The sequence below is a fragment of the Eumetopias jubatus genome, unplaced genomic scaffold (genome assembly GCF_037043125.1).
Source record: "Eumetopias jubatus isolate StellerSeaLion01/CBP00866 unplaced genomic scaffold, mEumJub1_p1.0 scaffold_10, whole genome shotgun sequence".
In the NCBI taxonomy this organism is placed as follows: Eukaryota; Metazoa; Chordata; class Mammalia; order Carnivora; family Otariidae; genus Eumetopias; species Eumetopias jubatus.
This window is the reverse complement of record NW_028274816.1, coordinates 99,749,935-99,775,176: the sequence shown is the minus strand read 5'-3', so window position 1 is coordinate 99,775,176 and position 25,242 is coordinate 99,749,935. Positions and strand designations below refer to the sequence as shown.

Below are 25,242 nucleotides of genomic sequence, written 5' to 3'. Positions count from 1 at the left end.
CCGCCGCCTCTGCCTCGCCTCCGTCGCCTCCCGCTCCGGCAGGTGAAGCGGCGCCCGCCGCCCCCTCTGCGGCAGGTGAAGCGGGTCGGCCGCCCCCTCCCCGCCGCGCCATGGCAGCGGCGGACCCCCGGCCCGCGCCCCGCGCCCGCCCTCTCCCTCCAGCCCGCCCCCCGGGGGCCGGGTGCGTAGCGGCGGCGGCGAAATGCGGTTTGCGCGCTCGGGGAGCGACAGCAGAAGTTAGAAAATCGCCGAGGGGGGAGCCCGCGCCGCAGCTTCCTGCCCCCGGCCCAGCCCTCTGGCCCCGGCGGCCTGCAGCCTGACTTCCTCCCCCCACCCCGCAGCTCGCCGCCCGGCTCCTCGGACGGGGCCGCCCCGATGGGACGCCGCGCCCCGGCCCTCGCGCGCCGCTGAGCCGAGCGCCGCCGAGCCGAGCCCGCGCCGCCGCCGCCCGCCGCTGCCCTGCTCGCCCCCCCGCCCCGCAATCCCCCCCAGGCCCGGAGCCGCGTCCCCGGTCCCCCGGAAAGCTGGATTTCCGAGGCTGGAGGCGCCTGGCCGACTGGGTGGGGACCACCATGGGCAACGCGGCCGGCAGCGCGGAGCAGCCCGCGGGCCCCGCCGCACCGGCCCCCAAGCAGCCCGCGGCGCCCAAGCAGCCGATGCCCGCGGCCCGAGAGCTGGAGGAGAGGTTTAACCGGGTTCTGGTGAGTGTGACCCGCCGCGCGCTGGGCGCGGGCGGGGGGCGCCAGGGGCTCGGCACGCGTCCCCGCCCCCGGGGGCTCAGGTACCGCTTGGAGATACCCGGCCCAGTGGCTGCCCCTACAGAGAGGGTGGGAGTGACAGTGGCTTCTTTCAGAGTGACTTAGCACTCTCCCCCCCAAAACTTTCTTCTGCAGTCGCCCAGTCTGCCTCCCCAAGACACCCCTTTCCCCGGCGCTCCTGGGTCTACAGGTCTAAACAAAAATGTCCTGCGAGGAAGTTGGGAGCCCGGCACTCAAGGGGGCCCTGGGGCATCCCCTTCCACACTGCACGCAGGCCCAGCCATGGGGCGCAGGTCTGGAGCATCTGCTTGTGTCTCAGGGCCAAAGATGGAAGGGTTACATTTTAACGTCCTGGGAGCTGGAGACCGAGTTCAGGTGTTTGGTCCTGATTCGTTCGTGCCTGGGCTGCTGGGAGCTGGGTCCTCAGACCATGCCGAGGGGGTGTCTGTGCAGGAGAGATTGCCTGTGGGTCCTTATCTTGGACATTTCCTCCAGCTCACTGAAGGGATTAAGGTTAGGAGGGGTGGGGTCAGGATGGGTTGGTCTCTCTGGCTTGGGGTGGTGCAGAATTCTGGAACCCCCCCCACTATCACCTGCTGGAGGAATTGGGGGGCTTGGAGACTAGGCCCCTGGGGAGAGAGCCATCAGCTCAGGCTGAGTCTGGAAGCAGTCAGGATGTGTTTGGGGAGGGGCTCCCGGAGCAAAATCAGGGCTCCCTAAGACCTGGTGGGAGGCAGAAGTAGGGAGGGGGAAGGGCCACTCATTCTCACTTCCCTCTTCCTACCTCAGCCCTGTCCCAGGCTTCCTTCTCTAACTAATTGCCTGGTGGCCTGTGTGCTGTCAGCTCCCTTGCTGGACTCTGAGTGACAGGCGAGTGAGGCCGTGCTTTTTCTCAGGGGCACTTTGTAGCCTAAGCAGGCAGGCCCTGCAGGTCTGAGGGAGGGGGCCCAGGGGAGGTGCAGGCAGGCGAGCAATGCTGGCCCGCGGCAGTGCTCAGTCCGGTGTCCCCTCCATCTCCTTGACATCATTTCCCCTCCCTTGGCCAGTCATTGGGCAGTACTTGCCAGATCCTCTGCATGGCCCCTCATAAAAGTTCCTAGAAATCTTGGCTGCCCCCTCCCAGAAGGAAGGCTAGGAGGGGTTTGGAGGAGCCATCGGGTGGGGTGGGTCTATCCTTGTGAAGGCACCTTGCTTGATTAGGGGAGAGGGAGGGACTCTGAGAGACGCCTCACATGGGGCCAGGCCCTGATTACTCCATCTCTCCACCTGCTTTCCTTTCCCCAAACCCATGGCCTGGTAAAGCTGAGCTGAGCTGAGCAGATGGGGGAGGGGGGGAGAATGAGGAGAGACAGTCTCTGGGGGACCATCTGGGGAGCCTGAGTTGGTGGTGGATCCTTGGACCCCTGCCAACCTGATGTGGGGGGAGGATATGGGTCTGTCTGTGTTTCCCCCCAAGTGTGTGTCTGTGGACAGGGGTGGGACAGGCCATCAGGGTGAGGTGCGGGCCCCAGTCTGCTCTCTGTTATACACACACTAGTGGGGAGGAGCGGTATGAATAACTCAGACCAGTGGGAAATCCAAAAGTCAAATGGTGAGGTTCAGATGCATGTGTAGTTCTTGATCGCCCTGCTTGTGTTTTGGCCTTAGCTCTGATTGGCTGAGACTGGCGCTAAGCGCCATGGGGAGTCCCTGAGTACCAGGGCGTGGAGGGCGGAGGCCCAGAGCCGGGTCTTAGAGGGTGTCTTGGTGGAGAAAGCAGCGGTAGCTGGGTAGGAATCTAGGGTTGGCAGCACCCACTGGGGCTCAGCTTCCCCCCCCAGCCCACAGGAACCCCAGTGTGTTTATACTTGGCCTTCTTTCTGGGGAGGGATCAGCCTGTCCCTTGTCCTGTGTGAGCAGAACACACCCCACCCAAGGTTGCTTGGCTAAGAACCTGGCTCCCCTCACTCCCCACCAACAGGGGCATGAGCCCCACCCTGGGGTGACAGCCTCGCCCCCGCCTGCAGCTGCCTGGGCTAAGTATTTGGCTAACCCCACAGGCCTGGCAAGCAATATCGCAGGGCGCGTCTCCATCAGAGCCTGCCTCCATGGCCAGAGCGGAGTCCTGTCCATAGTGAATGTCTACGTGGAGAAGAGCCTCCGACTGCTGAGAGTGATGGGCCCACCACCCGCCAGGAATCCCCGAGTCTTGATGGCAAAAGCATAGCCCCTTCGGATATGGTCACATGGCCCCAGGGGAGCTCTTCCTTTTGCTTAATAGCAGCCATTTGGTCCCTGGTGGGGGGTAGGACCCTGAGACCCCAAATCACTCCTTGGCTCCTGGCTGCGGGACCCGTCTTGTGGGTGAAGGGCGCCCCCACCAAGGCCTACCCCCAGACAGGAGATGGAGCTTGCTCTCCCTTTCCCTGCCGTGACCTTTCTCCCATGCAGGGGTGGGTGGCAGGGGGCTAATTTTCTAAGGAGGCTGTGAGAGAGAGGGGTGCCCCTGCTTAAAATGGGGGTGGGGAGAAAGAGCAGGTTGAGCCGGGGTTTCCTGCTGCTGCCTTAGCAACAGTGGAGGAGCGATGGCTGCCCAGAGACACGGGCCTGCTGTGATGGTGGGAAAACCAGCCCGCCAGACTCCACGCTCTCGCCTCTCCTGTGCCGTGCCCAAGGCTCGTGTCTTCCCAGACCTTCCCCTGGAAGGGTCGGGGTTTGGGATGACAAGGCACTCTTTCCAGGCCTTCCAGAAGTTCCATGCTTACGGCCAGGCATAGGACACCCCTGATCTGTCTGGTCAGGGAGGAGCCTGTGACCTTGGGACCAAGGGACCAAGGGAAGGTGTCCTGGATGTTGTGCTCGAGGCCGAGGGTGATGCTGATCCATCCACATGGTTCCGAGGCCGAACCATTCGGAAAGGCGTTTGCCTGCTGGGGCCTAGCCGCCTGGGCTGCCCTTAGCATGTGCCCAGGGACATAGACATTTGGGGAGGCTGTGGGGGGAGGTGAGGACAGCCTCACGCAGGGTGTGGATCCTGGAAGTCCTGCTTTCAGCTGGACCCCTTCCCCGAACAGCAGAGGTAGACTCCATTGTGTTGGCCAGAGCCCTTCTCTGGGGCGAGGCAGATGAAGTTCGGGGAGGTGTAGCTGTAGGGGTGTTTAGGCCCTGGACCTCTCATCTCTGGGGTGTCTTACATGGAGGATCCCAATGGGGCTGGGGCCGTGTGGGCAGATGATGGCCTGGACAGGTGCTGTGGGGTGAGATTCTTAGCAGGCAGGGCTGGCGCACGCTGACCCTGGAAACCCAGGGATGTGGTAGGCATGATTCACAGGGACATCTGGGGCCAGTTGGCAAAGAGCTGGGTAAGATGGGCAGGAGCAGGTGGGGTTGCTCTGGGGGCTACCTCTGCACTTTTCCTGGGAGCCTGGGGCCCTGGGAGGTGGCTCAGGCCTCCCCGCCTCTGAGGAGGACAAGGGTTACTCGCGGGAAAAGCAGACTAGCTTCCTGAGCTCTGAGGTCATTACGCTGGGGGGTTGGATTTTGTCTTTGCCACTTATTACCTGGGTGACCTTGAGCAAGTTACTTGACCTTTCTTTCTTTCTTTCTTTTTTTTTTTTTTTAAGATTTCATTCATTTGACAGAGAGACAGCGAGAGAGGGAACACAAGCAGGGGGAGTGGGAGAGGGAGAAGCAGGCCTCCCGCCGAGCAGGGAGCCCGATGCGGGGCTCGATCCCAGGACCCTGAGATCATGACCTGAGCTGAAGGCAGTCGCTTAACCAACTGAGCCACCCAGGCGCCCCCCGTTACTTGACCTTTCTGAACTTCAATTTTCCCCATGGGTAGAAAGAGAATGCTACTGGCCTAGGCTGGCCTCCTAGGATTGTTGAAAGATTAAGTAGAGTTTGCCTGACCCAGAGCAAGTGCTCCAGAAACTCTTCCCAACCATGAGGAAAGGGATGACATCGGAGCACATAGGGTCCTCTCCATATTGGAGGCCTTCTAGGCCCCTCTGGACTGTGCCTTTCCCCTCTTCCCACCTCCATTACCGAGACCCACAAAGGTTGCCAGCGTCAGCCATCACAGGCCAGGCTGCCCTCGCTGCCATCATGCAGGTCAGCCACAGCGGGGCCTAGACCGAAAACTGCCTGGTGGCCGGAAACCACGGGAGGGAGGGCCCACCTCTCGTGGAGGGTGGGGCAGTGGTGGTGTTAACGGTAGCTGTGTGCTCATGGGGAGGGGGTGGGGAGGCCTCCACTTCCCTCTGAGAGACGGTGTGCTGGGGGGGGGGTTCCCCAGTGAGTAAGAGCTCAGTGTGGGCAACAACAGGAAGCGTAGGGTGCTGGGTGGCAGGAAATGGGGCTGGCTGTTCCTGGTTCCTCAGACGGGGGACCGGGCCCAGGCTGTCTGCAGAAGACCCCTGGGGGTTCGGGACCCACATTTCTCACTGCCCTCAGTGAGAAGGAAACTGAGTCTTCTTACCAGCTTGCCAGCCAGGTCAGCTTGGGCAAGCGACTTAATCACTCTCTGCCTCAGTTTCCCATTTGTGAACTGGAGATCATCATACTATTTCCTGTGTAAGCTTCTTTTTGAGGTTTAAATGAGTCAGTAGATAGAAACCACCTGGAATGGCACTCAGCACAGAGTGGACGTTTGGGGGAATGTGTATTGTCAGTGCTGTAATTCTCCCACCGGCTTAGATCAGCTTGGGCAGCCCCTGCTGTCCTGGCTCTCTCACCTGGCTTGCCCCTTGTCCCTGCCATGGGGACGCTTTAAACCCTGATGGGAGAAGCTGTGAGCTTTTTGGGGGTTCTCAGCACCTAATCCTGGGCCAATAACTCCAGAGCCCTCCTCTAAGTCTGGGATTGCCTAGAACTGCCGCAGAAAATCTATATACTGGGACTTTAAAACGTGAACAAAATGGATTGTGTTTGGAGATGCACTGAGAGCTCTAAAACCAAGGTTGAGGCCATGGAGAGGTGGGCGGAGGGGAGATGGATGGGGAAGTGGGGGCTGGGGGGACACTTCCTGGCTTCTGGGCCCATCAGGCTGTGGAGGCCCTGTAGGGCTGGTCTGAGACTGGGCTTGGTACCCAAGTTCAAGGGCATTCTGGGACTCAAAGGGCCAGACGTCATGAGGAGAAGGTGGGCAGGTGGGTTGGGACATAGTCTGAGCTCAAGCTGAAAGTGAAACCAGAGGGTGTGTCTGTGTCCAGATGCAGACGGAGCCCGTCAGTCTCCAGGGAGACCTCTCCAGATGTCAGCACTTGGGGGAGAGTGGGTCAAGGCAGTGCTTGCAAGGGGCTGGTCTTGGGGGAGTGAGGTTGGAGGCCCCTCTTGCCCCTGGAGAGGGAGGGACGGGAGAGGGGAGAATGATCCCCACACATTCTAGCAGGAAAGTTCGGAAATCAGCTCCTTTTCTCTGCCACGCCCTCAAAGATGGATCTTTTCTCTCTCTTCCCCTGACTCAAAGCCTCAAGGGCAACAGGGAAAGGGGGGCTGGAGGGTCAGTTCACTTTTGGCCAAGCCTCAGAGACAGGTCTGTTGGCTCTGGACGTTTTCACAAACTTCTGCTCATCCCACCGGCCCTCACCTCGGGGTCTCCAGTGGACTCCTCCCACCCCCCAATCTGTGAAACGCCTCTGCACAGTGTGCATCACTGGAGAGTATTATTACATCAAAACACAGCTTCTCACTGGGCATTTCCAGGAGCTCTGGGAGCCGCGAGGCAGAAGGGAAGTGTGCCTATTTTCCGGAGGAGGAGGCTGAGGCTCAAGGAGACAGAGGAGTCATCAGGCTGGGTGGGCCCAAAAGCTGGATGTCCTTGAATCCAGCCCGGGCTCTTCCTCCCCCCACGTCCCCTCACGGGAGGCAAGTGTTTCTCCCCCCCCCCACCCCACACCTGGACTTCCCTGTCCTTTCCTGTCCCACGTGAGCGCTGTCCGCCAACCTTCGACTTGTCTCTCAGCCCCCGGCCCCGTGGTACCGCCTCCTCGCCGAGGGCCCTGGGTCTGGGGTCTGCAGCCGTTTCCCAGGAGGGTTTCACTCCACCCTGAGTGAGTGGCATCTTCTGGCTCCTCTCGCGCTCCTTAGGGTACCCGTCTCCCCGGTGGGCACAGCCGAGGAGCAGCTGCTAATTAGTGCTCAGCGCTGTCAGAGCTATTTCTGATTTCCGAGCCTAAATTTAGCCCGTCTGGCAGGCTGGCACGTAGCCCCCGGGGCTTGAGCACACCCAGGTGGGGAAGGGGCAAAGGAGTGGCCTGCCCTCCACCACTGTCGGGGCAGGTGGGCCCCACAGCAGAGGCCTCCCCCTCCCTGGGAGTAACCACTGGGCGGCCCTGGGGGAGTGGGCCAGGGCGCTGGTTCGGAGTCAGCTCTGGGCTCAAAGCCAGCCTGGCTCCCCGCTTCCTGGCTTTGTAACCTTGGGCAGGTCATTAAACTCATCAGTCCTTGCACCCGTAAGATGGGACGGGTGGTGCCGACGGTGGTGGTGAGGGTGTCCCCCCGCGGGGAGGGCTCAGAGCAGAGCATTAGTTAGCATTAGTTGCTGCCTCTAGAAGTGCCACTGGGCCCAGTCCAGGAACCAGATGGGTCCCTGGGGTGGGTGAGGGCCTGGAAAGACCCGTGTTGGGAAGCAGCTGTCCCCTGTAAGGCTCAGTGGCTGGGGCTCAGCCACCCCCCTCACTCCTCCTCACCGCCCTTCCCCGCCACCCGCTCTCTCCTCTGAGTCGGCCACAGCTCCAAGTTTCCCTGACATTGGCTGCCTCCCAGCCTCCCCCTTCCCCCTGCGCCTCGCCCCACTTTGCCCTGCCCCACCCTGGATCTCTATGGAGATCCAGGAGAGAGAGAAACAGGGATGGAGAAGGGTCTGGGGGAGGCCTTGCCCTCAGCTCCAAGGCCCTTCCTGGGCGATCGGTCAGTGGTGGCAGGAGCCGTTCTGGCTACTGGCGTCTTGGAGGAGGGCAGCAGATGAGACAGCAGCGGTTTCCTCAATCCAGGGGCTCACTTTCGCAATGGGGAGAAGCATGACGTACCCCCATCCCCAGCTGGCCTGCGGGGGGGGGCGGTGGGTAGGCCGTTTCACCTCTCAAGTGGGGCCCCCGCCGGAAAGCTTGGGCAATGGGGGCTCAGAGCAGCCAGCTTCCTGTTGTCTGGGACTGACCTAAGGCAGTGATTTTGGGGGGTGAGGTCTGGCCAGAGCCCCAGAACTAGGCCCAGCGCCCCGGAGAGGAAGCTGGCTGCAGAGCCTCGGGTGGGTGTGGCCCCCTCTGGGCTCCAGCTCTGGCCTCCTCTCAGGCCCTTGTGACTGAGGCTGTGTGGTGAGCCACCAGAGCTGGTGACAGGGGCTTTCTGACTCTGGGCTGGGGATCCCTGGGGACTCCCACATCCCCAGTGGGATGGAACTCCTTGAGGGCAAGAACTCTTTTGGGGCCTGACGCCTAGGAGACCGTCTTTTAGCCTGGGGTTTACTGAATTGGGGTAGACTGGCGTCATCTTCTGTGTCTATTAGGAAGACACGCCAAGTTCCAGGGGGCCAGGGATCCCCTGGTGCTGGCAGCACCGGGCAGGACCCTACACCCGCCCTGTAAGGGAGAAGCTAGATGGGCACGGCTGTGGCTGGGGGAGGAGGACCAGGCAGAGCACTGCTGACCTTTCTTAGCTCCTGAGGAGAGTCCCAGCCTGGGCCACCAGCACCACAGACCCAGCATGCTGGCTGCCGGCCCCAGTTCCTGTGGCTGGGTGACCTTCCCCAGGAATCCCCCCCCGCCGCCCTTCCAGCCGTGATGCGCCTGCTTGGAGTTCCCTGCGTGTCTGACAAGCTCCCTTGGCTTGTCTCGGTCTCCTCCTTCTAGAAGTGATCAGGAGGGAGGGCGCTGGAGAGGGGCGAGGAGGAGACAGCTGTTTCCACCCTGGCAAGAGGTTTCCTGGTGTTTGTGAGACATTGGTGCCCTGGGCTGGGGCCGCATGTAGTCCCCGTGGTGTGTGGTGGCACGCAGGAGTGGGGCATAGTGGGGCCTGGCTGGAGATGGATCCCGCCCAAATGCAAGAAGAGATGGTACCCTCTTATTGCACGTGGGGAAGTGAGTCCAGAAGTGCCGGAGGCCCCAAGAAGTTAGGCTGAGAACCCGTGCTCTTACCATCCCGGCCGTCGTGCGGGGAGGTGGTGTACGGACGACAGAGCCCAGGCCCTGGGGTCAGGCAGCCTCAGGGTCAAATCCCAGTGTCCCTTTCTAGCTTTGGTCCTCGGTTTTCTCATCGGCTAATCTGCTTATCTCCCGGGGAGAGAGGGTGATGGGGATTCACGAGGATGACAGATCTCCTAGGGAGCTGACCCCATGCCTTGCCCCTCACACGGGGGCCCCAGGCTCAGGGTCCTTACCTTGTCCTCCAGAACTGCATGAACTTGCCCCCGGACAAAGTGCTGCTGCTGAGCCAGTATGACAACGAGAAGAAGTGGGAGCTCATTTGTGACCAGGTGGGTCCCAGCCCCTTCCGGCATCAGGGTGCCCTGCCCTGGCCAGGCTGGGGCTGGCAGGAGGGGGGCACTGCCGCGCCCCCGCCCGGAGGGTCAAGACCCTGCCCAGAGGCCCGTGTAGCATCTGCAGAGGGTGCTGGGGGTGTCTTCAAGACTCTAGAGTCTCCTTCTCTTGGACATGGGCCTCTCCAAGGACCTTATGAGTCCCTAGCAGGGCTGGGTCTGCCCTCTGGGGAGCTGGCAGGGGCTAGTGCGGGGCGCTGGCCAATCCAGCCGGGCCACGTCACCGTCCTCCTTGCTGGGCTTCTTGGGACAGCCTCTTTTGACCCTCCAGCTCTGGGCTGGGGAGGAGAGGGTGCAGCCCCAGGGTTGGGCCTCTTTGACCCCATGGGAGGTGAGGAGGAAGGGGCAGGACCCTTGTCCTTCTTTTCCTTGGGCCCAGAGGAGCTAGTGTCAACCAAGCAACAACCCAAAGGTAACCAGTTCCCAAGTGGCAGAGCAAGAACTAGAAGCGCTGTCTCCTGGTGCTCGGTCCCGCACCTGGGTTTGCACCTTTGTGGCTCACCGGGTGCCCCTGCCTCTCCGGCTTCTAGGGCTGCTGTCTGTGGTAGCAGGGAAGACCCCTCTCGCGCTGCTGGGCCAGGGTGGGGCCTGGCTGCCGCAGTGGTTCAGTGAGGGAGGGAGGCTGGGGGTGGGGAGGTGGGGAGCAAGGAGCCTCCCCTGGGAGCCAGGGCTGGGCCTTCGGCTCCTGCTAATGGACTGGAATGGGATGAGCAGCCTGTACAGGAGTCTGGGGCGTAAGGGCTGGGCCCTGGCGGCAGGGTGAGGAGCTGCTTCCAGGGGCTTTGGGGCTGGGGTAGCGGCCCCTGCCCACCCCCCGCCACCAGGGCGGGGTGTGTAACAGTAGTGGCACCTCCAAACCCCACCTCAGGACCGCACTAGGGCTGTGGCTTGTGAGGCCAGTGTGGGAAGCGAAGGTCCGAGACTGGGGTCTTTTAAAGTGGCCTGGTGGGTGGTTTGTTTAGATCTTTAGTATTTCAGAGGGGTCTTCAGATAGCCTGGGACCTGGGGTCAGAGCTGAGGATGGGATTCTGGGACAAGAGCTGGGGTAACTCTAGCTGTTTCACTGTTCACCCCATTCCGTCTTCCCAGGAGCGGTTTCAAGTCAAGAACCCTCCCACCGCCTATATCCAGAAGCTGAAGAGCTACCTGGATACTGGTGGGGTCAGCCGCAAGGTAGCGACGGACTGGATGTCTAACCTGGGGGTATATGTCTCCCCCTTTTTCTCTGTCCCTTTCCCCGCCTGCACCTTCCAAGCTCTGGGCAGTTGGAGTAACTGTGTGAATAAACTTTTTGGTGGCCTTTGTGGGTATGTGTATGAATGTGTTTGTATACTTTTAGGGGACTGAGGGGGCCCTGGGCAGGCTCCTTTGCCTGTAGCTGCAGATGCTTACATGGGTCCACTCATGTGCACTATGCAGCGTGTGTGCTTGTATGCATGGTGTGGCCATGTGTGGACGTGTGCGTACTATGTGTGTGCTTTTGTGTCCACATATGGTTGTGAGTGTGTACCCTTGGGTCCATGTGTAGATGTGCGTGTGCGCGTGTGCGTGTACCCCAGGTGTCCATGTATGGATGTGTGTGAGCGTACGTGTACCCTTGGGTCCATGTATGGATGTGCGTGTGCATGCGCGTGTGTGCGTGTACCCCAGGTGTCCATGTATGGATGTGTGTGTGTGTGCGTGTACCCTTGGGTCCATGTACGGATGTGTGTGTGTGTGCATGTGTGTGCATGTACCCCAGGTGTCCATGTATGGATGTGCATGCGTACGTGCCCCAGGTGTCCATGTATGGATGTGTGTGCACGTGCACGCGTGTGCGTGTACACCAGGTGTCCATGTATGGATGTACGGGTGTCATGTATGTGTACCCAGGGTGCTTGTATATGGATGTGTGTGTGTGTGTGTGCGTGCATGCCGCACGTCTGTGTGTGGAGGTATGTGTGTGCACCCTCGTCTGCGTGTGGGGCTCATCGTTGTGTGGGGCTATGTGTAGCCCGAGATGCTTATTCTGCCAGGCAGGTGTGTGGAGGTGGTGGGGGAGGCGGAGCGTGAAAGGCCAGCCGTGGGGTGGGGGGGGGCTCAGGCTTCACCCACCAGACTCTCCTGTTCTTGGTCCCCAGTTTAAGAGGCGAGTTCAGGAGTCCACACAGGTGCTGCGGGAGCTGGAGATCTCCCTGAGGACAAACCACATTGGGTGAGCAAGGGCTCAGATTTCCCTCTTGGGGGCCTGGGAGAGCTCTGTCCCCAGGGAGCTCCTGGGGCTTCCCTTTGCTACTCCCCCGTCACCCCCCAACACCCCCCCACCCCCGCATAGGCCATGTCTGTGGGGCCCCTCTGGGTTGGGGTGTCCAGTACAGCTTCCCTGCCTCTTCTCCTGCCCACCCTCTGTTCACCCCTTGAGGCATGGCAGGGCCTTGGGTCCCACCTGAGCCCCCTAGCACCCTCTAGCCTCACTGGGTCTTCTGAGGTTGGGGCTGGCTGGTGTCTCAGGGGTGGGGTGGGGGATGAGCAGCCCCGGGGCCCTGGCTGTGCCTGTTCCGTGCCCAGTCCGGGCAGGACCTCCCTCCTGGCTGGAACTCAGGGAGCCCTGTGCCCTGCAGGTGGGTGGAGGAGTTCCTCAACGAGGAGAACCGTGGCCTGGATGTACTCCTCGAGTACCTGGCCTTTGCCCAGTGCTCCGTCACGTAAGCCCCCCGCCCCGGCCTCACGCTGCTTCTCAGAGCCCTGGTCTGTGCTTCCCTGTACCTCATCCACGCCTCTGGCCACGTCCATGCAGTGCCGCCCCAGCCCACCCTGGGCTCACGCACACCGCACCCGCGCGGTGGGTGATGTCCCTTCCTCAGGGCCTGCATGGACAGGGAGGGATGTGGCCTGGGGTGGCCAGCTGGGACCTGGGCGGCTTACTCTTCTGTTCCATCATTCCCTGGCCCCCTCCTCTGCCCAGCACAGCACCGAGCACAGCCCCTGATCTCCCCTGCACATACCTCTCTCCCCTCAGCGCCCCCCGCCCTGCCCTCAAGGGCCCCTGCAGGGTGGGCTTTCAGCCCCACTCTAACCCCTGCAGGTATGACATGGAGAGTGCAGACAACGGGGTCCCCAGCTCAGAGAAGAGCAAGCCCCTGGAGCAGTCCGTGGAAGATCTCAGCAAGGGGCCGCCCTCGTCCTTGCCTCCCCAGCCCAAGAGCCGCCACCTGACCATCAAGTACGTGGGTCCCCTTGCAGGGTGGCAAGGGTAATAGAAGATTCACCCCTAGACCGTTGCACCCTGCCAGCCCCGCCCCAGGCCCTTCGGGGTGGTGGGAGGGGTAGCCTGGCATTGGGGGTCACAGTAAGAGCCTCGAGCAGGGCTTGAGAGATGGGTGTGTTAAGAAGCCTTCCAGGGATGGGCACCTAGGAACTGGAATCTGGGTGGGTCTGGTTTAAGGAAGGTGTTTCTGGGTTGGTGAGACCTCCCTTGGTCCTCTCTAACCCACTCTTCTTTCCTGTGCGGCCTCCAGGTGCCCCCCCTCTCCCCGGTACGTAGCCACCTGGGGGCAGGTGCATGCCTGGTTGGCTCCCTGGGTGGGGGTGGGGTTCGGTGGGGTGTTCAGCTGACACCCCTGGGTTCACCTGCTGTGGATAGGCCACCCCAGCCCAATGCAGGACATCCTGCTGGGAGGCGGGGAGAGGGAAGAAGGCAGCCCTGGGGCCTCATGTGGCCCCCCAGCTTCCATCCTTCCAACTTTGGTCTTAGGGACCTACTTCATATTAAGCCCCAAACTCTCACAATATGTTCCTTTGTTTGCTCATTCATTCACTCATTTAACAAATATTTTTTTAGCATTTCCTATGTATCAGGCATGGTAGCAGGTGCTCAGGAGAGAGAGAGATCACCCTGCCTTTGGGAGCCCTTGGTCTAGAAGGGGACAGTGTTTGAGAGGCTATCGTGGAGGTGTGACTGGGAGCTCTGAGAGGGGAGGTGGCTACTTCCCGGGGCATCAGGAAGGTCTTCCAGAAAAGAGAGCGCTGGAACTATGTCTCGCAGATGGATACGGGCTTTACAGGCAGTGATGGGGACATTCCAGGTGGAAGGAACAGCATGAGCAAAGACTTAGGCACCTCTGAGCAATGATGGGAGAAGGACGATGTGGCAGATGGGGGGAGGGGGGAGGGCTTCCCAGTGTTGGAAACGTGATAGAATTGTCAAGAGGCACTGATGTGGAAGTCATGATGGGCAGTTCTGCAACAAGGAAAAAAAAAAATCATGTTTTTTGGCAAAGAATTATCAAGGACACTCTTGGCACTTACTATGTATCAGGCACTGTTCTAAGCTCACTTCATAGTCCCAAAAACCCTATCAGGAAGGTACTGTTATTACCATTCCTGTTTTACAAATGAGGAAACTGAGGCACGGGGTGATTAAGTAAACTTGCCTAGTAAGTGGTGGCCAGGGATTTGAACCCAGGCTGTCTGAATTCAGAGTTGGCCTTTCAAGATGGCCGATAAGCCCATGAGGCTGGGAGCGCCACCTTGTGGAGAGCATTCCCATGGTGATTTCCAAGCTTTGGCTGTCTTCCCTCTATAGGCTGTCTACCCCCACAACACAGCAACCCTTTTTGATGCCAAGTTGCTGTTAAGGGTCTTTGCCTTCCTGGAGCCCCTCCATACCCCCACATCTAGATGCAGCATGCCAGGCCCAAGGCCTCGGGACCAAGGAAGCCTTCCTGCCTTCCGCTGGCCTCTTTGGTTGGGTGGGTGGGAATCAATTGCCTAATGTTCCAGATGTGCCTTGTCGGGGGGAGGGGTTGTGGGAAGCCAGGTGTAGGACTCTGAGCCCTGCTGCCTCCCCCCTGCTCCACCCAGGCTGACCCCTGCCCACAGCAGGAAGGCCCTGCGGAATTCTCGCATCGTTAGCCAGAAGGATGACGTCCACGTGTGCATCATGTGCTTGCGCGCCATCATGAACTACCAGGTTGGTCAGCGAGCGTGAGGCACTGGGGGGCCCGGGGGAGCTGAGCCTGTTCTCACCGGGGGCTGCCTAAGCCGCTGGGGTTCAGGGACCCACTGTCCCCCCCGCCCCGACCCTGTTCCCCACTGGAGAACCCTGGGGATGGGGGCTGTTGAGGGTCTTGAGGCTGATGAGGCTTGAGGGGAAGCCCAGATTTCTGCCCCTTCCTGGTCAGGTCCCCTGGAGTACCCTGGACATGACTGGGGGCATGGACATGCCTCCTGTGGGGACCTAGGCACCCTCACCAGGGAAGGCTGAACACAGCGCCCTCAGGGACAGCTGCTCTGGGTGATTCTGTTTGGAGGAGTGGCTGGTGCGGCCAGTCCTCCTTCACTTAGCCGGCCGTTGAGGGCTCGCTGTGTCCGAGGTGCTGAATCCTGACACTGGCTTTCGAACCAAGTTATTTAAAAAGAGGGGCCAGGCTCTGGCTGCCACAGAAAAGGCTGTGGTTGGCTCTGAAGAACTTCCCAAGCCTGAGGCCAGTGGGAGACCAGGAGGCAATGGCCCTGCCAGTGCCTGAGGTGTTGGGCAGGCCAGTCTGGCAGTCCTGGGGGTCTGCCTGGAGGAGCTGACCTTTCCTCTCTCGCCAGTCTGGCTTCAGCCTCGTCATGACCCACCCAGCCTGTGTCAATGAGATTGCTCTGAGCCTCAACAACAAGAACCCCAGGTGAGGTCCGGGCCCCTCACCTTTTTCCACATCTAGATTCTCCTGCCCCTTCACCCCTGGCTACTCTGCTCTCCCATTCCCAGGACTGCTGACCAGGCTCATCCCACCCCTACTCCCCATCAGCTGCCCTCCCTGCCCTCCCCCAGCCAGGCCCACCCGCAGCCTTGCTGTGGGGCCTGCTTTCAAGGGGTAAATTGGCCCTCCTGTCCCCAGAACCAAGGCTCTGGTGCTGGAGCTGCTGGCAGCCGTGTGCCTGGTTCGAGGAGGGCATGACATCATCCTGGCGGCCTTTGACAACTTCAAGGAGGTACTGAAGCCCCCCCTCCCAACAGGTGCTTGCTCTCTGGTGCTGCTTGGAGTCCTGTGGCTTGTAGTTGTGGCCTCCGCTGGGGGCAGCTGGGAGTGTTGGGTAGGCATTTGGGGAGCACAGGGTAGGGATAATCTGGGATGGGGAAGCTTTAAAGGGCAGGTGCCAGGTCATGTGGGGCACTGCCTGGGGCGACAGGGACAACTACAGGGATCTGCTGAGCCTCTGCCCCTCAGCCTGGCCAGAGCCAAACTGGGCTTGGTCCATGCACCTCGGGGTTGCACACATACACCTCTGCCGTGACTCTGGCTGAGTGGGTGCATGAGAATGTGACGCACAAGGTGGGGTATGGTCATTCCTTCCCTTAATGACGATTTGTTGAGTGCCTACTATGTGTCAGGCACAGAGTGGGCACTTGGGATGCATCAGTGAGCAAAAGAAACAAAGAAGGCAGGGGAGGACAGATAGTAAACAGTATGCTAAGTGAGCAGATTATATAATGTGTCTGAAAACGGTGGACACTCTGCGGAACAAGAGCAGGCTGCCAGAGGGGCAGGAGGAACGGGTCGCAGGGTGGACAGGGAGGCCTCACAGAGATGGTGAAGCTTGAGCAAAGCTGTGAGGGAAGTGAGAGGCTTGGTGTGGTGGCGGTCTCGAGTAAGAGCACACTAGGCACACGGAACTGCAGGTGCAAAGGCCCTGAGGTGGGAAAGTGCCAGGACACCAGTGTGGCCAGGGCAGTAAGTGAAGGGAGGGCTGGGGGAGAGGGAGAGGGAGGGGAGGTTTTGAGCAGAAGAGTGACGTGGCCTGACTTCGATTTAGCTGGGAGGAGCCCGTAGAAGCACAAGGGTGGTGGCTGGAAATGGCTTGGGAGGTGTGTCACTGGGGCCCTCATGACAGCCATTCTCCCCACCCAGGTGTGTGGGGAGCAGCACCGCTTCGAAAAGCTGATGGAATATTTCCAGAAAGAGGACAGCAACATCGACTTCATGGTGAGCTCGGGAGCCCAGGCTGGGCCTGGCCGTCCTGGCCACCCTCGGTGTAAGGAGCAGCCCGGGGGCCGGGGTCTCCAGCTTCTGGGCTCTGCTCCTGCGAAGTATGAGGACTGAGTGGCTGGTGGGGGAGGGGTGGATGTCAGAGACAGGGAAGCTGGAGGGAGGGAACCTGGGGAAAAAATACGGGTAGGGCCAAAGCTGGGTTAGCTGAGTGAGAAATGGGGAAAAGGAGAGACTTGGGAGTAAATGGGGGACAGAAGGCACTGAGCACCCCCACCCAGAGGGTCACAGACCTGCTTGTGGGCTCTGCTTCCCAGGTGGCCTGCATGCAGTTCATCAACATCGTGGTACACTCCGTGGAGAACATGAACTTCCGTGTCTTCCTGCAATATGAGTTCACACACCTGGGCCTGGACTTGTACTTGGAGGTGAGCCCTGCGTCCCCCGCTGGGACTTAACCACTCACCAGCTGCAGAGTGTGGCTCTGTGCTTAGCAGCATGGGTGTTGAGGTCAGGCAGATCTGGTTCAAATCCCGACTCTGCCCCTTCCAAGCCCATGTGACTTTGGATAGGTTTCTTCTTCTGAGTCTCATCTGTAAAACAAGAGAATCATAAAGGTAATAATGACTCTAAATAGAATGAGGCAGAACGTTTTCTGCCACCTTATAGGCACGTGGTCCATGGAGCTGTTATCACAGGCACCGGAACAGGCTCTGGGTGGCTCTGGGTCTGTCTGGCTCTGGGAGCATCAGCCTCAGACAGCTCTGACTCAAGCGCATAATGGGGAGCACGGAGATATTGGGCCAAAGTGGGAGCTGGCTTATGTTGGATGGGTCCAGGTCCTAGAGGCATTCCTTGCCCTGGGGAAGGTAGGCAGAGGGGCTTGGCACTTCCTGGTCCAGCCTTTGCAGAGAAGCTGCAGGTTCCCCGATTCCTTTGGGAGGCTTCTTGGAGGAGCAGGGCCTTTGGGATTGGATTTCTGAAAGCCAAAAGGTGAAAAGCTGGTGGGGGTGATATATCCATACAGGGGAATATTATTCAGCCATATAAGGGAATGAAGTACTGACACATGCTACCACATGGAGGAACCTTAAAACCATTATGCTAAGTGAAAGAAGCCAGACACAAAAGCCCAAATACTGTTATGATTCCTTTATATGAATGTCCAGAAGAGATAAGTCCACAGGGGCAGAAGGTCGATGGGCAGTTGCCAGCGGTCAGGGGAGGAGTGTATAGGGACTGACTGCTAACAGGTACAGGGGTTCTTCTGGGGTGATGAAAATGTTCTGGAACTAGACAGTGGTGATGATTGCACAACCCTGTGAATATACGAAAAACTACTGAATTATATGCTTTAAAATAATGAATTTTATGGTCTGTCAATTATATCTCAATAAAAACAAAGCAGGCTAGGGCTCAGGCCCCTCCCTCTAGACCCTAGGGGTGATGGGGGGGGTCCTCAAAAGACCCCTCGCCTCGGGCCTCACCCTGCTCTTTCTGTCTGGGGGACAGAGGCTCCGGCACACGGAGAGTGACAAGCTGCTCGTGCAGATTCAAGCATACTTGGACAATGTTTTTGATGTGGGTGCGCTGCTGGAGGACACTGAGACCAAGAACGCTGTGCTGGAGCACATGGAGGAGCTGCAGGAGCAGGTGGCCCTGGTGAGAGCCGCTCCCGAACTCGGCCCAGCACATAAGAGGCCCCCAGGGCCTCACACTGGCATCAGGCATTGGTTTTAGGTGTGAGTAGCGGGTGGCTGTCTGCCTGGCCCCTGACTTGGACCTGAATCCGAATCTCGCATCCTGTGCCTTCTTTCTCAATGAGCGTTCACTGGGTTCCTACCCTGCGGGACCTCTGAGGAAGGCAGGCCGCTCCTCTCCCCGAGCTCGGAGCCCACACCCTGGCTTGGGTGGAACTGGGTGCCTGGCGCCCGTCCTGGCCCAGTCTCTCTCCACCCATCTCCCTCCTCAGGGGTGCCTTGGTTTCTCCTCCCGAGAGAACGGTAGTACCCTCAGGATCTCACCTACTTGGGTTCAAGTGCCAGGCTCAGCCCACCCGCCAGGCACCGGGCCCTACGCACGTCCGGAAGCCTCCCCCAGCCCTGCAGGCAGGCGTGCCTGCTGCCGCCCCCTCAGCGGCGGCGGCGCCAGTGCCCAGCGGCGGGTGGGGACTCACCATGAGCTGTGCCACAGCTGACAGAGAAGCTTCGGGACGCGGAGAACGAATCCATGGCCAAGATTGCCGAGCTGGAAAAGCAGCTAAGCCAGGCTCGAAAGGAGTTGGAGACCCTGCGGGTGAGGTTGGGGGCGGAGGGGGCCGGGCAAGGGGCGGGCTGGGCTCCCAAGAACTGGCCCCGTGGGGCTTCTGGGCTTGGCACTTCCTCTACCCGGGCAAGAGGGTGGGGGTTCTGTGCCAGGCCTGCTGGGAGGCACTGACCTCTCCACACCCCCCCGGCCCCCCCCCCCCCCCCCCGGGCTCACAGGAGCGCTTCAGCGAGTCGACCTCCATGGGCGCCTCCAGGCGTCCTCCTGAGCCTGAGAAAGTGCCTACCTCCGTCCCGGCGGCGCGGCCCTCGGCCCTAGAGCTGAAGGTGGAGGAGCTGGAGGAGAAGGGGTTAATCCGTATCGTACGGGGGCCCGGGGATGCTGTCTCCATCGAGATCCTTCCGGTCGCTGTGGCAACTCCGAGCGGCAGTGACGCCCCGACTCCTCCGGGAGTGCTCACCGACTCACCCAGCGCAGGTGCGCAGGAGCTTCGGGCTGGGTGGGGTGGGCGTGGGGGAACCGGGGTCTGGAAGGAGAGTGGGGAGACGTAGGTTCGGGGTTGTGGGCGTGGCTCAGGTGGTTGCGGGAGGGTAGACGGGGACCCAGTGCGCATGCGTAGGGAGGGGAGGCAGAGGCCAGAGCGCCTAGGTCCAGAACTTGATACTCCCCCTCCTTCTGCCCATCTTGGGTTCTCGGTTCTGTCTCGGCTCAGATCTCCCACCTGCGGCAGAGCCTGCTCCCGGAGCAGCACCCCCACCGTCGCCTCCACCACCCCCACTTCCCGGCCTCCCCGACCAGCAGGAAGCCCCGCCCCCGGCACCCCCACTGTCCTCACCCCTCCCTGGCAGCTCAGTGCCCCCGCCCCCACCGCCGCTGCCTGGAGACTTGCCGCCCCCACCCCCGCCCCCACCGCTGCCTCCCGGCACAGATGGACCCGTGCCTCCACCGCCTCCAGGAGGTCCCTCTGGAGGGTCCGGCCCTGAGATGGGCCCAGGTGAGTGGACCGCCCAGGGCTGGGGGGAGATACGGAGGTGCCCCCTCAGTGTCCTCCAGGACCCTGTGTTATGGGGGCCTCCCATTTCCTTCTGCCTGTCCTGTCAGGCCTCTCTGGGCCCTGGGTCCCGCCAACGACCCCACCCTCACCTCCCCAGTGCTCACCACTCTCTCCCTGTCCCAGGAGTGAAGGCCAAGAAACCCATACAGACCAAGTTCAGAATGCCACTCTTAAACTGGGTGGCCCTGAAACCCAACCAGATCACTGGCACTGTCTTCACTGAGCTCAATGACGAGAAGGTGCTGCAGGTGAGTGTGGCCCTGCCTTGCTTCCAGTGTGGGCACCAGGGGAGAGGGCACTTGCCTGGATCATGCTAGGGCATCTCCTCCACCCCATTGTACGGATGAGGGCATGGAGGCCCAGGGATGGGTGTTAAGCTACATGGATTGTTAAGATACATTTTATTAGTGTATCTGATAGGCAGTATGTCCGGACTCCCCTGGAGGCTTTCCCCTCACTCATTGTAGAGGGCACATCTAGCCTCCTGTCTGGCCTCTCTCTCCTTCTTTTAAGCTTCTTTTCCACCACCCCCACAGGCAACCAGGGTTTCAACTCTCTTTTTTTTTTTTTTTTTTTTTTAAGGGAGAGCAGGGTGAAGTGCAGGGTGGAGTGCAGGGGTGGGGCAGAGGGAGAGGGAGAGAGAGAGTCCCAAGCCGACTCCAAGCTCAGCGAGGAGCCCAGTGTGCGGTTCAGTCTCACAACCATGAGATCATGACCTGAGCCAAAATCAAGAGTCAGATGCTCAACCAACGGAGACACCCAGGCACCTCTAGCCCTTCTAATTCTACTTTTAGTTTTCCAAAAGAGATGTGTTCTCTTGCCTCCAGGCCATTGCTCATGCTGTTCCTTCTGCCTGGAATGCCCTTTCCCCTTTTTACCCCCAGCCAATTCAGCTTTGCCTTCAAGCTGTAAGGGCTTGGAGTCTGGGTCCCCAGTGTTGGGTACTGCTCTTCCTCCTCGACGCTGTCTGCACTTCCCCTGTATCCCCCATCAGGGCTTGTGGTCAAGCCAGGTTACTGGTTTCTCTCTCTGCTGGTGGTGTGGTCAGAGCTGGATAGCTGGTTCAGCCAGGAATACATCAGACCCCAGCCCGCCCAGCCCCACCTCCTCTCCCTGTGCCCTCAGGAGCTAGACATGAGTGACTTTGAGGAGCAGTTCAAGACTAAGTCCCAAGGTCCCAGCCTGGACCTCAGTGCTCTCAAGGGTAAGGCAGCCCAGAAGGCCCCCAGCAAGGCCACCCTCATCGAGGCCAACCGGGCCAAGAACCTGGCGATCACCTTGCGCAAGGGCAACCTGGGTGCTGACCGCATCTGCCAGGCCATTGAAACGTGAGTACCTCTGCCCTGCACTTGTCAGTAGCCCAGCCCTTCTACTAGGCCCAGGGTCATCAGGCATCTGGTAAAAGAGTCCCAGCTATGGGGCAGAGCCCATCAAGCTTCATGCTAACTCTGGTCAGGGAGTAGGGCTGGGAACCTTGTTCCCATTTTCAGGCCAAGAAAATGAGGCCATAGTGTGAGTCCACACCCAGACTGAGACATTCCCGTTTCCTCCCTGCCTCCTTGCCCAGCTGTGAGCACTCAGGCCCAGGCATTTACAGCTGGGCCTCTGGCACTGATGTATGTATGATAGGGACCTCTGGCTTCCCAGCTCCCAACGTCCCTGACTCCTACCTCTTGGTCCCTGAAGCTATTGGCAAAGAACAAATACTGAAGTTCATTTATTCAGTCGAGGTAGTGGGGTGGGGGGTATAGTCCTGCCCTCAAGAACTGGTGGGTATAGAGCGATAACTACTCCACCTTCCACCAGGTACGACCTACAGGCCCTTGGCCTGGACTTCCTGGAGCTGCTGACCCGCTTCCTGCCCACGGAGTACGAGCGTAGCCTGATCGCCCGCTTCGAGCAGGAGCAGCGACCCATGGAGGAGCTGTCGGAGGAGGACCGCTTCATGCTACGCTTCAGCCGCATCCCGCGCCTGCCCGAGCGCATGGCCACGCTCACCTTCCTGGGCAACTTTCCGGATACTGTCCAGCTGCTCATGCCGGTGTGGGCGGGGCAGGCAGAGCGGTGTGGGCGGGGCAGGGCGGTGTGGGCGGGGCAGGCAGAGCGGTGTGGGCGGGGCAGGGCGGTGTGGGCGGGGCAGGCAGGGCGCTGTGTTCTGGGTTGGGGATGCGAGGAGGCAGCTAGCAGCCTCCGCGGGGAGAGGGCATGTAGGAGTACTTGAGCCTCCCATGGGCTTGCCCGCCACCCTGCCCCAACTTATCTTGCCTCTCCAATTGCACCCCCAGCAACTGAATGCCGTAATTGCAGCCTCAATGTCCATCAAGTCCTCTGACAAACTCCGCCAGATCCTGGAGGTGAGAGCCCAGGGCAAGGCCTGGGAAGTGGGGCCCGCTCATGACTCCTCGCCTGTTCTGGGTCATGTGAGGGGGAGACCCTGGCCTTGCCCTGCACTCCTGGGATGCAACAGATATGTTCCCAACTCTCACATAGAAAGACAAAGCTAAGGCAGGGGTGGAGGTTATGTCTACAACAGTGCACCTTAGACTCTTCCTGAGGGCTGAGCCCCCTCTGGGGATCACTATGTGATTAGCAGAGCGCCCACACCTGCTCAGTGGAGTCTAGGGGAGGTCCCGGGAGCCGGTAGAAATGGCTGTTAGATAGACCGTGACATCACGGCCGAGGGGATGTCAGCCGCGCAGTTCTGGGTGGGAGCAGCAGAGGACAACACTGGGTATGCTAAGGGGCACCTGGCTGGCTCAGTTGATTGAGTATTATGAGACTTTCTTTTTTTTAAGTTTATAATTATTTATTTAAGAAATCCCTACACCGAATGTGGGACTCGAACTCATGACCCTAAGATCAAGAGTCACATGTTCCTCCAACTGAGCCAGCCAGGCGCCCCAAGCATGTGACTCTTGATCTCGGGGTTGTGGGTTCGAGCCCCATGTTGGGTGTGGAGATTACTTAAAAATAAAATCTTAAAGACATTGGGGAGACCAGGCACATATGTCAGCTACACATGCGTGTACATGGGTCATGGACCTGAGGGGCCCGTGCAGGAGTCAGGTGCGGGCTGAGTGTGTGGGGCTTGCTTTTCACCACATTTTCTTGTGCAGTTTATACTTGAGGGGGTTCCCTCAGCCCCAGCACCCTGCTGAGCACCCCCCTTCCCCCCCAGATTGTCCTGGCCTTTGGCAACTACATGAACAGCAGCAAGCGTGGGGCAGCCTATGGCTTCCGGCTCCAGAGCCTGGATGTGGTGAGGGGCACAAGGAGGGGGTTCCCTGGCCTGGGGGATGGGGGACAGCCGGTGGCCTGTGGCTGACAACAGGCCTGCATGCAGCTGCTGGAGATGAAGTCGACTGACCGCAAGCAGACGCTGTTGCACTACCTGGTGAAGGTCATTGCCGAGAAGTACCCACAGCTCACAGGCTTCCACAGCGACCTGCACTTCTTGGACAAGGCGGGCTCAGGTATGGGGTGCAGGTACCACCTCCTGGGCGGGGGGAGGGGCTCCGCCCTGGGGACTGATAGGGGTTGAGAAAAAAGTGAGGGGACCACAGGGTGTCATTGGATGGGAATGCCACCTCTCTGATTCCCTGCCTCTGTGCTGCCCCACTCCCCACTCAGTGTCCTTGGACAGCGTCCTAGGGGATGTGCGCTCCCTGCAGCGAGGCCTGGAGTTGACCCAGCGAGAGTTTGTGCGGCAGGACAACTGCATGGTGCTCAAGGAGTTCCTGAGGTCCAACTCGCCCACCATGGATAAGCTGCTGGCAGACAGCAAGACCGCTCAGGTGGGCCAGGGCTGGCCAGGCCCTGGAGGTGGGGAGGTGGGGAGGTGGGGGGGGGATGAAGTGGGAGAGGGGGCAGGGGGCCCACCTGCCTGGAGGAGCAGAGATGAAGTGGCCAGTGTCTTAAAGGCATATGGAGCTCCTAGGGGTCGTGCTGGTGGGGCTGACAGGCTGTGCCCACAGGAGGCCTACGAGTCCGTGGTGGAGTACTTCGGAGAGAACCCCAAGACCACGTCCCCCGCCATGTTCTTTTCCCTCTTTAGCCGCTTCATCAAGGCCTACAAGGTATGTGTGTGTGGTGGGCCGGCTGGGACCCCTGCGGGGCATTTTGGCCTCTCCACCTGGGCAGTGCAGAGGGTAGGGGACGCTTCTGTCTGGGGGTGGGATAAGACTCCCCTCACAGGGACCCACCTTGGCCCCTCAGAAAGCTGAGCAGGAGGTGGAACAGTGGAAGAAGGAGGCAGTAGCCCAGGAGGCAGGTGCTGACGCCCCTGGCAAAGAAGAAGCCCCAGCACCCAAGGTAGGCAGCTGTGCCTGAGCTTGGCACTTTGCAGGGATCCTCACCCCAAAGATCTGGTCCTCTTCCGTACCCTCATTTCTGTGAACAGACCCTGCCCAAGGTGAGGATGGTGCCCCAGCAGCCTGGGATGGGAAGGGCTTCCTCCTGCTCCAGCCTGCTGTGGGGGACTGGGCACACAGATGTTCTAGGGTTTGGTGGCCTGGGGAGAGGGGATCCTGGAGTTGGAGCTACTCACCTTCCATGCCCCACCCTCCCATCACCACCCAAGGCCCGGCGGCAGCAGATGGACCTCATCTCTGAGCTGAAGCGGAAGCAGCAGAAGGAGCCACTTATCTACGAGAGTGACCGCGACGGGGCCATTGAAGATATCATCACAGGTGAGGCTTTGGCTGGGCCTCTCCTAGCCTCTAGCCATCCTTCTAATGCTGTCCTCCCCCCTCTCCCCACCCTAGGGGTCTGGCTGCCTCACCGCTTCTTGCTACTTTTTTCTGTCTGTTTTTCCTTTCTCTCCCCCCTCCTCCCTCCCAACCCTCAGTGCTCAAGACGGTGCCCTTCACGGCCCGCACTGGCAAGCGGACGTCCAGGCTCCTCTGTGAGGCCAGCCTGGGAGAAGAGATCCCTCTCTAGCCCCCAGGTACCTGGCTAGCCTGGCCTGGGATCCCAGAAGCTGCCCATAACCCTGGGGGCCCCTCAGGGGACTGGATCATGCTGCCCTCCCTTGGGCCACGCGTGGCTGGGGCGTGCTTGAGCGGGGTCTGGTAAACATAGGTCCCTTCCCACATGCACACCACCTGGGTCCCTACAGTGGGGAGGCCTGGACCCTGGAGCTGTGGTCCTAGCCCCGGGGCCGACTTTGGAAGGTAAGTGTCTCTCCTCTTGGCTGCCAGATCTGCGGAACCAGCCCTACATCCGTGCAGACACAGGCCGAAGAAGTGCTCGTCGGCGCCCCCCGGGACCCCACATGCAGGTCACCTCGGACCTCTCGCTGTAACGGCTCTTTCTGCAGAAGGACTCAGTGGGGAATGGGGAGGGGGTGGCAAGGCGGGGCTCAGGGGCTCAAGGAAGGTGTCTTCAGCTCGGCTGGGCCGGGCAGCCCCCTCTGCTGCTGCCGCCATTCTCCGAGATGGTCCCACCTCAAGTGGTCGGGCGCGGGGGCGTGGGGGGGGCGGGAACAGCATCGCCGGCCCCTCCCCCAAATGCTGCTTGCAGCACCCCTCTCCCCCTAATAGCCATACTTAGCCTCAGCCGGAGCCTGGCCTGTAACTTATAAAGTGCAACCTCGCGCTCCACCCCCAGCTCCGGGAACTCTCCATGGACCTTATTTTTATACAAGATTAATAAAGATGTTTGCAAAAGATCCGCGTCCGCTCTGTGCCCGCCCCA

At 60.3% G+C, this 25,242-nt stretch overlaps 1 protein-coding gene across 4 annotated transcripts; it reads left to right on the top strand.

Annotated features, from left to right (window-relative positions):
- The first annotated feature begins 475 nt into the window (after positions 1–475).
- Positions 476–25,214, top strand: FMNL1 (formin like 1). Of its 4 annotated transcripts, none has more exons than XM_028092819.2 (26): positions 476–701; positions 9,127–9,210; positions 10,363–10,446; positions 11,394–11,467; positions 11,874–11,957; positions 12,338–12,475; positions 14,116–14,224; positions 14,851–14,927; positions 15,141–15,234; positions 16,152–16,226; positions 16,547–16,657; positions 17,742–17,891; positions 18,423–18,524; positions 18,713–18,971; positions 19,207–19,488; positions 19,672–19,796; positions 20,674–20,876; positions 21,355–21,589; positions 21,834–21,902; positions 22,727–22,807; positions 22,892–23,021; positions 23,179–23,342; positions 23,523–23,624; positions 23,764–23,859; positions 24,128–24,236; positions 24,395–24,733. In XM_028092819.2, exons 1-26 carry the CDS (start codon positions 573–575, stop codon positions 24,484–24,486), a joined length of 3,258 nt encoding a protein of 1,085 aa, XP_027948620.1. In that variant the 5' UTR covers positions 476–572; the 3' UTR covers positions 24,487–24,733. The 4 variants fall into 4 exon arrangements, with proteins under 4 accessions (XP_027948620.1, XP_027948618.1, XP_027948617.1 ...); XM_028092817.2 differs by having other exon boundaries at positions 10,363–10,476; XM_028092816.2 differs by lacking the exon at positions 24,395–24,733 and adding an exon at positions 24,747–25,214 and having other exon boundaries at positions 477–701; positions 10,363–10,476.
- Positions 25,215–25,242: the final 28 nt, after the last annotated feature.